This window comes from Terrapene carolina, unplaced genomic scaffold (genome assembly GCF_002925995.2).
Source record: "Terrapene carolina triunguis isolate 2854851 unplaced genomic scaffold, T_m_triunguis-2.0 Scaffold95, whole genome shotgun sequence".
In the NCBI taxonomy this organism is placed as follows: domain Eukaryota; kingdom Metazoa; phylum Chordata; order Testudines; family Emydidae; genus Terrapene; species Terrapene triunguis.
This window is the reverse complement of record NW_020664446.1, coordinates 49,607,486-49,617,783: the sequence shown is the minus strand read 5'-3', so window position 1 is coordinate 49,617,783 and position 10,298 is coordinate 49,607,486. Positions and strand designations below refer to the sequence as shown.

The 10,298-nt window shown below is 40.3% G+C and overlaps 1 protein-coding gene across 2 annotated transcripts in view; it reads right to left on the bottom strand.

Annotated features, from left to right (window-relative positions):
- The window catches only part of ANK3 (ankyrin 3), a 387,324-nt gene that overhangs the window by 43,745 nt on the left and 333,281 nt on the right, over window positions 1–10,298 (bottom strand). The window contains exons 32-36 of one of the 2 annotated variants that reach the window (XM_026651165.1): window positions 9,124–9,352; window positions 6,707–6,832; window positions 5,468–5,590; window positions 4,985–5,011; window positions 3,106–3,187 (exon numbers count right to left, since the gene is read on the bottom strand). In XM_026651165.1, the coding sequence (XP_026506950.1) occupies window positions 3,106–3,187; window positions 4,985–5,011; window positions 5,468–5,590; window positions 6,707–6,832; window positions 9,124–9,352 (587 nt within the window). The remainder of the gene's footprint in view (window positions 1–3,105; window positions 3,188–4,984; window positions 5,012–5,467; window positions 5,591–6,706; window positions 6,833–9,123; window positions 9,353–10,298) is intronic. The other variant, XM_026651166.2, reaches the window with a different exon arrangement.

The following is a 10,298-nucleotide window of genomic DNA, read 5'->3' as shown; positions in this document are numbered from 1 at the left end:
GCACAATTTCTTTATTTGGTGTTAGTAACGGAGCTAAAATATTCCAACTACCTATTCCGCACACCTTTGTCTGAAGTTATACTGACAATTTATCAAAGCTGTTTGGTCTGTCTTATAGCTAGACAATAATTCACCGTGAAAGAAACAAAATAAGACTCACATTAAGTTACTAAAGTTATGTCACACAAGCTTATCTAAAAAAAGATGTTCAGCACACCATAGGCCCATATCCCAGAATGAGAAAATGTGGTGGGCCTACAAATACCAAGCAAAGATGTATAGATGTTTTTACTAGGTAATGCTATTGTAGTATTAGAACATTTAGGTTGAAGAGAGCTTGAATACTGGGCATACTGGCACAGTCTATTCCAAAAGACAGCCATTGAAAGCATACTAGTATAAATCATTTTAAAACTAAAGTCTGACCACTCCTTACTCTATCATTTCCCCTCTCTGAAAAACTTCATTAAATAAATTCTACCACAGTGATTTATTAGGAGTAGCTGCCAAGATTCAAAAGCAGTCACAAATCCAAAAAATAATAAGCCAACACAACAGTGAAGGGCAGTAATGAAATAAAAACAATTTGCGCTACACTTAAAGTATCTGTAAATGCCACTAGACTCTTGGTATGTTGTATCACGACAGTCTTACCACTACAATTTAATGAGACAATAAATCCAATAGCAGTCTCTCCTAAATGCAAATATTCTTTTCTCCATTACATCACGTATTCAGATATTTTAAAAACGCCTTGTCTATACTTCATATTACACTTGAGAAAAAGGACTGGGCCAAGGAAGCAACCTCACTGATTAAGTTAACGGTTATGAGATAACTGTGTGGTCTAGAAAAAAATATGGCTTTATTACTGATTTTTAAAAAATAAAAAAAACTCAATTATGTAATTTTCTAAGTGGAATAGCATATTTCAGAGACAGCAGTTGTTTTACATACCTGCACTTCCTGGGTACTGAATGAATTTGTCCCTTAGCCTCACACCCCACTATGCACATGACATGTGGAGACTGCATATCCTATAGTGTGTTATTCCCACTTCCTCACTTGCTACTGGTGAATGAAAATGGTGACTGAGCATATGTAAGTCTGCCCAACAAAATGATGCTCTATTCACAATTTACTTGAAGCGTATAGCCAGGCTAGAGACCAGATTCTAGTTCACAGGAGTGCTCCCTATTCTGCCTGACACATCTGTATAGGGCAGAGCAGAGTCCCTTAGATCAGTGCTCTTCTTCCTCCCTGCTTTAAATATTAGTAGAACACCTTAGCAGTGAAATACCATTGTCCCTATCACACAGACTGTGGCAGCGGGGGGAGGGGAGAGAAAAAAAGTCCACTGAAATCAGTGGGAGTTCTGCTGTCAACTTCACTGAAAGTAGGTGCAGGTCCAGACTGAGTATCTTCTCTTTTTTTCCAGCAGTCAGAGAGAGGTGAGGAAAGGAGAAACTGGTGCTCCCCATATCTGAGCAGATGTGGGGAGGAGTAAAAGAGAGGGAGAACATCCCAAAGACAATATGAAAATGACCCACCCAAGTCCAAGGACAACACTTCGGTGGGAAGCCACTTTAAACACCCTCTAGCAGCCACGATGGATAGTGGCAAGGTTTAGTGTGCTGGGTCTGTTTTCCTTGGTGCCCTCTGGGAGTTCTTAATCTTAAATATCAGCGTCTAGCTAGTAGGTTTTGTCTCCTCTGGTTACGTGGCCTTATGGATTTCTGTCTGCTGAGCAGTCTTGATTTTTGAGTTAAAACATGTTCTTTGGAGGTGAAAATGAAAAAGTGGAAAGAAAGCAAAATAAAAACAACTTTTTTCTTTCCAAGCTTTTGGGAAAACATACTTAAGTTAAAAGTCTGGAGCAGATCATCTACCATTCTACAAATCAATAGGAAATGGAATATTAAAAGAATGAAGAGAGACTTTTATACCTTGATTAAACCCTTCCTCCATTCCTGGATTACAACTTCATTTAAGGTTTTTTTTCCCCACCTCTTTTAGCAACTATGACTTTACTTTTAGTAAATCAATATAAGATTTCTTTTAATTTCACATGGGGAGCCAGCTGAAAAAGATATATACAAGCTCCAAACTCATTCCAGACACCATAGCCAAACCTTTCCCTCTGTCTCTCTTAATTCCCAACAAATCTTTGATGATATCTCAGAGTCCACTATGAGGTCTCAGCTAGTCTGGTAGTCTTGTAAGGCCAGGTGCTGTCATCAGATCTTATATACTTCAGGTCTTTTCCAGTGTCTGAGAAGCACAATGCATTCTGGAGCACCTCAAAACCCCACAGAGCTCACAAGATCTTTAAATAGCAGCTACCAGCAGGAATTACCAGACCTGATGAGATTTGTAAATGGATTTTATGAATTTATATCAAAGGGCCATTGGAGTTCAGGGAATGAGAAGTTTGACTGGCTGCTGGAGGAGAAGAGAAAAACACAAGAATGACCACATTCTGACTGGGGAGGGAAGCAAAGGTTGTCAGAGACATTACTGTATTTAAAGAGAGAAAAGGAAGCAGGGCCATGGGTCAGGTCAAGGAGATGGGGGTAGAAGAGAAAGCTCTGATTGAGTAGAAGGAAAGGCTTTATGGAATATGGGAAAAAATGGGGAGAGAGAGGAAGAAGATATAAAATAGGAAGGAGCTCAAATAAACTGAATAAAAAGTCAAACATTTTATCTGAAAGGAACCTTCCAACCCCACTGAGTTTTGCCCATTCCTATATCTAATGCATCACTGTGATACAGCTAGATTTCATTAATTAACGTTTTGAAGGGAGGAGGCACAGACTGTCTTTTGGAAAATACTTTTCAATTCAGTTGCCCTTGCTCCAGCCAATAAATTATGTGGCTTTTTTCTGATTATTTTTTATTTACTTTAACTGGAGCATGCTGCTTGCCAGTAAGGAGTCTCCAAGCTCTCACAATGCAGAGGATCACAGACCATCCAAAAGTTTAGCTATAGAAAATTTTTCTATTAATTTTTTTCAAATGACACTAAATGCAACATTCATAGAAAAAATGTCTCTTCTTATTAAAGTAGGGTATATATGGTATTAGTAGGTTTGTTATGGAACTCACTCATTCCAGGCTCAGTCAAATAGCTGTAGCGCTTACGTAAAGCAAGAGAGACAAAGCTTTGACGCCGGTCTGTTTTCTCCGTCTGCAACAAAACACATTTCCACTTGGTACCTTTCAAATATTGTGAACAGCTTGATTATGATATCTCAGTATAGTGGGCTAGATCATACTTGGACTACACACCTACACAAGGGAATAGGAATCCACTCTTACAGCTTGACGAGGGTGCACAGGAGGAAGCAGGGCTATATAGTTGCATTTCCCCCTACATAGTAGATGGTAGGCAATGGGCAAAAGCTTGGCTCCATTCCTGCTTGCTGGCCAGTGCAGCTAAGCCATTTTTGGGAAGAGGGGTAATAATTAGCTGGTAATATAAACCAGCAGTAAATTACTAATCCTCTGGAGGAGGCAGGAAAGAAGGGAAGGAATTGTAAGTCAGAGGGATATTTCATCTCCCAGGTATACTTCTGAGGTGGTGCTATGAAAACAGTACATTTAGTTCAGGGCACTGTCTAAAGTCACAGTCTAGCCTCATATTACCTAAATACTGTAAAATCCCATTATCTTTTGGTAATCTATTCCATACTACTTAAAATGGCATGATTTATTTTTCTGTATTTTGGCTAGAAACAGAAGCATCAACATAAAAGACTACAGATACAGACATAAAACATTAATAAGAGTATAATTTAGGCTGATCAAATACCTCTCCCAACATTAATCTGTCTTGAAAGCACATAAACCACAATGTACGCTTGCTTTAAAGTGAGTACATTAAGGACAAAAAAGGCATGAAAGGGTTTTTTTTAATATGCACAAAATGCAGAGATGTATATTAGAAAGCAGAATACAATTGCTAACTAGTAAGTTGCATCATAAGTTACTGTGTCTAATGGCATAGCAGTTACTGTGGTATTTTTGCAGCTCTATTTATTATTATTAAAAGTCATTCACAGAAATCAGTTCATTTGATTATGTCTCCAAAAATATAGTTTGTTTGGAAAGAAAACTATTGAGATACCTATAAAATAACTCACCAGGCACAAGTCAAATGAAAACCAAATGATATGGTTATATTTTTGATGTATTGACTCTTATTTGATTTTAGTCAGCTGGTGACTAATGTTATTTATTAGCAGTCAGAAACAGAGGGCTACACACAAGGAACTCTTCTTCTGATAAAATGGATATGTATCTGATGTTTCTGTACTAGGTTTTCTATTTCTAGTGTCTTAAAACTCACTGTATCCCTTAGTGCATAAAATAAATTTCATCTCCTGATCTGAGACAACTTCATTAAGATTACTAAAGAGAGATATTTTCTGTTAAAACCTGTGACAAGGTGTGGATTTTTAAAGCTGTGGAGATCTGGAGCTTATTTGAAAATAGATACACTAAAATAGTTAGAAATTACTCCTGGTTATTTTGCCTTTTTTAAAAAAAATAGGGGTTATTTTCAGGAATGAAACTACAACAGGCCAATGTTTAAAGGGTATACAGAAATACAGTTTTGGGAAATACTGAATGTTTATTAAGATAAGAGGCCTAATTCATCCCTGGTGTATGTAATGCCACTGACTTCAGCTATCTGAAGGATGAATTTAGCTTATATGTTATAAATTACATAATTTACATTCTAAGCATAAAGTGAGCTGAAGTTCAGAATATTAGCATATACTGCATTTAAATTTATAACATATGATCTTATTTCATCACATGCCTGCACTTTTATTTCTTGACAACAGAACATAGATGTTTAGTATATATTGTTAATATTCACTGCTATAATTGAAAGATACTGTAACACTTTCCTAGAACATATTTATCTTTCTGCACTAATTCTGAAGAAAATAAAAACAGAAGAGAGTGTTTATATTACCTCATCATCTTGATCTGACTCTGTTTCCTTTTGGTTCCAAGGTGCATTGCAGAGACAAGGAATATTATAATGGACAGCAGGGAAAAGAATATCAGGATATGAAAAGGACCAAGTTGGGAGCACAAAATGCAAGCTGATTTATAAGCCAAAGCAAACCCAAAATGTCAACATAAAAGAAAAAAAATCTTACATCAAGTGCAAATCAACACAACATTACTGAATGCATAAAATCTATGAACTGTAAGCTGAAGCATGAGCTGTAAACAGAGGACCCAATCATAAAAATAATAGGAACTTGACACCACAGTAACAAGAGACTTTAAAAGCTTTCTATGTACAAAAAACTAATACAACATAAATTTATAACAGCCTTAATCATATTACAAAGCATTCCCATTACTAGCATTTCACAGGATTTCTTTATGAGCAAAAAAAGTTAAACTAAAAGTTAAACAAAACAAAACAGAGTGCTGGCAGAAATACCTTTTTGTGTGCTGGAAGAGTAATATTTAAGTTGCAAACAGCTGTTTGTGGCAGTCCTTTTGTAGTCTTTGGTTCTTTCAAAAATGATAAACGACCACAAGGCTCTTGGCTGGTGTCTCTAATCTAGAAAAATGTATCAGACAGTAGTTTGACTTAATTGTTTGAAATTAGGGTGACCAGACAGCAAGTGAGAAAAATCTGGATGGGGGTGGGGAGTAATAGGAGCCTATATAAGAAAAAGCCCCAAATATCGTGACTGTCCCCATAAAATCGGGATATCTGGTCACCCTATTTGAAATGTGTGTTTTTGCATTACATTTAACATGGTCTGTTTCCCCCACAAAGAACATGTGAGAAGTCAAAGTACCGGAGGGGACCTCTTCTCGCAAAAAGAGTGTTGAGTGTGGCTCCCATTGGAGACTATCAGAATTAGTTTGGACAGCTAGAGAAAGCTGTTGCAAAGTAACAGGTGGTGTTCCCTTCCATCAGAAGCTATCTAGTAACCACATCAATTGAAGACCAAAGGAACTCAGCCAGAACTCAACTTGCAGCTTTTCATGGGATAGAAAGTTGTAACTACAATTAGACTATTTGGCCAGCCTCAGGTTTTTGTTCCACTGCAAACAAGTTTCCAAAATGGTTTCCAGCACCAGTGCAAGGCACCGTGCTGAGTGGCATCATTCCAGGAGAAATACTCCTGCAGGTAAATTGGATTGAGTTTTCAACCCACCTGCATTTCTCTCTGCCCAGTTTTGTATATGCAATGACTTGAACTCACAAAAGTGACCATGACTTTCATTTGCACCCACAAAATAGGTGATTACATGTGTGTGTGCACTCTCTTTTTGGAAGCACTATCAACTGCACATGTAAAAACAAGAGGCTAGGGCTGAAAATCTGGATCATGTATTATCTCACTCTTGTCATTTGTGTAGATGATCTACCCCTTGAAATAATGTACCTTGCAGCTAGGAGGCCTAAGAGAACAGGTCTAATCTGAGGCATGGTTCTGGCAAAGGACTGTGAATCAGAATAGCATGTATTCTGATCCCAGCTCTGACAGTGATTCCTTCTATGGTTTCATGCAAATCACTTATAAACTCTGTTCCAAATTACCTACCTGCTAAATTATAATAATACTTACTTCTCAGGGGCAGACTATTCATATTAGACAGAGCCAATATTACTACATGAGGAAAACATTTCCTCAACTAAGAACTCTGTGGGGTTTATTTTTACCTTAATAGAGAATGGCAGTCTATTTTCCTTGAAAGCATAAAAATTAAAAACAAGCTGTTGTCCTCCTTTTGTCAAAGGGGCCAGATTTCCATAGCAATCAACATAAATGGGTTTTCCTTCCAGAACCTATCAAAGCAACAAGACAGAAATTGAAAGTGAGTAAAATCTATTTTAATGGTATATGATACATGCACAAACATATACCACCATTTCTTCCAACATCATAACTCCTCATTTAGCTAGGAATGCTTCGACTTAACACATGTTCAACACTGATCTAATTCAACAGTACTGTGGTACTTATAATATGACATTATAAGTGCAGCTGCTTAATTAAAACTATTTTTTAAATATTCTAATTGCGAACGTTAGTTTTTAAAAATATAGCTCCATTCAATATATATGGATATCTTTATAATTAGCTACAGCATAGGATTCTCTGAGGGAAAAGTGTATATTACATGATTTTTCACAAGACATGCCCTTTGCCTCAAAAATCCCAAACCAGCCTGAGTAACTCAATTGTGTGCTGGAGATCTCTATGTGGACAAGGAGGGAGGAATTCTAACCCATCAAGCTATGAAGCAGGAGTGCAGCTGCCATAGGAACTACGGGTGCGAGTGGCGGGAGAGCGTGCTGCAACACCCCCTGACTTGAAGTGGTTTCTATTATATACAGTGTTTACAGTTTAGTTCAATGGCTCTCAGCACCCCCACTATAAAAATTGTTCCAGCACCCCTGGCAGCTGCTCTACAGCAGCTACTCCAGAGTCCTTTGCATTATCTCTCCACTCCCAATAGGCAGAAGGACTGGAGGACTCATGTAAAGATGGTTTCTCAAGTCCTGTCCCTTTATCCTGCTTAGCACACTTCCGAAGAGTTTCTTCACACAGCCTCACTGTCAGAGGTGAAAGTAACCTGGTCCAGTCCGGTATGGCATACTGACAAGAGCCAGTACACAGCCGACCGTAACTGCAGGGGGCAGCTTCCCCAGGCGGGCAATTTAAAAGGGCCCTGGGCTCCCGGCAGCGGCTGGAGCCCCGGACCCTTTAAATCACCGCCAGAGCCCTGGGGCTCCCAGCCCCTGCCACAGCTACAGCTACCATGGGGCTCCGGCAGCGATTTCAAGGTCCCGGGGCTCCCGGCTGCCACTACTGCAGCCCCGGGCCCTTTAAATCACCATCAGAGCCCTGGGTAGTGGCAGCAGCTGGAAGCCCCGGGCCCTTTAAATCGCTGCCAGAGCCCCGCTGCTGAAGCCCCATGGTAGTGGTAGCTGCGGCGGCAGCTGGGAGTCCCGGGCCCTTGAAATTGCTGCCAGAGCCCCGGGGCTCCCGGCCGCCGCCACAGTTACCGCTACCATGGGGCTCCGGCGGTGACTTAAAGGTCCCGGGGCTTTCGGCCACTGCTACTGCAGCTGGAGCCCAGGGACCTTTAAATCTCCGATTTAAACGGCCCAGGGATTTAAAGGCCCCACCCCTTCCATCCAAGGGACCCCCGCTGCCCGCTCAGGACCCCGGCCCTGCAGTAAGTCCCTTACATATCAAAGGGGTAGCCATGTTAGTCTGGATCTGTAAAAGCAGCAAAGAGCCCTGTGGCACCTTATAGACTAACATACATATAGGAGCATGAGCTTTCGTCGGTGAATACCCACTTCTTCGGATGCATGTAGTGGAAATTTCCAGGGCTAGGTATAAATATGCAAGCAAGAGTGAGTAGGGCTAGAGATAACGAAGAGTTCAATCAGGGAGGATGATTTTACGTAGGGAAAAGGATAAATGGACACAAATCAGATATTAGGAATGGCAATATACAAAAACCTGTAGGAGAACATTTCAACCTCCCTGGACACACAATAGCAGATTTAAAGGTAGGCATCCTGCAGCAAAAAAACTTCAGGATCAGACTTCAAAGAGAAACTGCTGAGCTTCAGTTCATCTGCAAATTTGACACCATCAGCTCAGGATTAAACAAAGACTGTGAATGGCTAGCCAACCAGAAAAGTAGTTTCTCCTCCCTTGGTGTTCACACCTCAATTGCTAGAAGAGGGCCTCATCCTCCCTGATTGAACTAACTTCGTTATCTCTAGCCCTACTCACTCTTGCTTGCATATTTATACCCGCCCCTGGAAATTTCCACTACGTGCATCTGAAGAAGTGGGTATTCACCCAAGAAAGTTCATGCTCCTATACGTTTGTTAGTCTATAAGGTGCCACAGGACTCTTTGCTGCTTTTAAGTCCCTTAAGTTACTTTCACCCCTGCTCACTGTAAGCCTTCCTGTAGCTGGCTTATAGTGGTTGTGGACCTCTTTTGTGAGATCCTGGCACCCTGTCTGCTCTTGTAGAGTGGAACCAGAGCATAGATTCTCTACACACCTGAAGGAAGGGAATAATCTGAGCTGCTGCTAATATGGACTATACCTCGATATCTTTACTTCTTGCAACTTCTTCAAAATTCTCTTGTTGCTCCAAAGTTTTGTCCACTTTATCATCAGTCATGCAGAAGCAACGCAAATTAGATTCCACGGGGTCATTCATTTTGGCAAATATCACAAACTTGGCCATATAAGGAACACATATTAATTCCCTATAAAGTTGTGTGGCGAGGCTGACAGTTTCTAGTACCTGATGGCAGTCTGCAAGCCAAAATCTGAAAAAGAAAAGACAACAGGAGTTTGTTTCACAAACCACTGGTCAAAACTTTATAAAGAAACTCTGTTGCATCAGCAAAGAACAACTGTGGTCTCTGCTAATGGTGACAGGGCAGAATGGAGATTACTTTTCAGGGAAGGCAAAGAGAAATCATTGTGTTCGTTGGCTTCCATGACTCCCCAGCCATTTTGGATGAATGCAGTTTCTGCAAATTTCCCACTGGCAAAGGCGGAGCTTTCCTTACAGTGCTTTAGATGAGTGAAAGTGAGGTGGTCTGCGTTGGTGGAATCTGCATCTTTGGGTGACCCTTTGTTGGTGTCTCCTGTAACTGCTCATTCTGAGTACCCTTCAGGCCAAACCTGGGTAGATGGTGTGATTTTTGTGGCTAAGTGCCATCTAAATTGTATCTTGCATTGTACTTCTGTGAGGTCCACTAGTACCCATATCTAATCTTCATTAAAATAAACGATCAGCCGCACTCAGAGTGAGATGGGAGGCCATATTGAATAATGTACAGCCAAATCCATGGTCTGCAGTATAGAAAACTCATGGTACATAATTGCATATGCAAGAAAGGAGGCCTTGCTACAGGACAGATATTATATTGTCTCCTTCTCTGATTAAGTTTCAAAGCATGTTGACAATTAGTACACCCACAAGTTAGGGACGTTAGGGGGGCAGAGGAAGACATTCTTCCACAGTATAAAAGAGCTTGTTATGTATGTAATGACCCCTCAAACCAAACAATTTTATATGAACTTGGTTTGCAGTCTTTGGTTTGTATTTGCTGTTTGCTGGCCATCCAAAGGTTGAGTGCAGCTCAGTGGTCCGGGAACTTGTGAACCACTGTCACGTAAATGTTCAAAACCGGCACAGAGAAAAAGGGATATTTTTCCTTTCCTGACAGATGATTTGTGTGGGAAATTTCCCAGGGCATAGTTCAT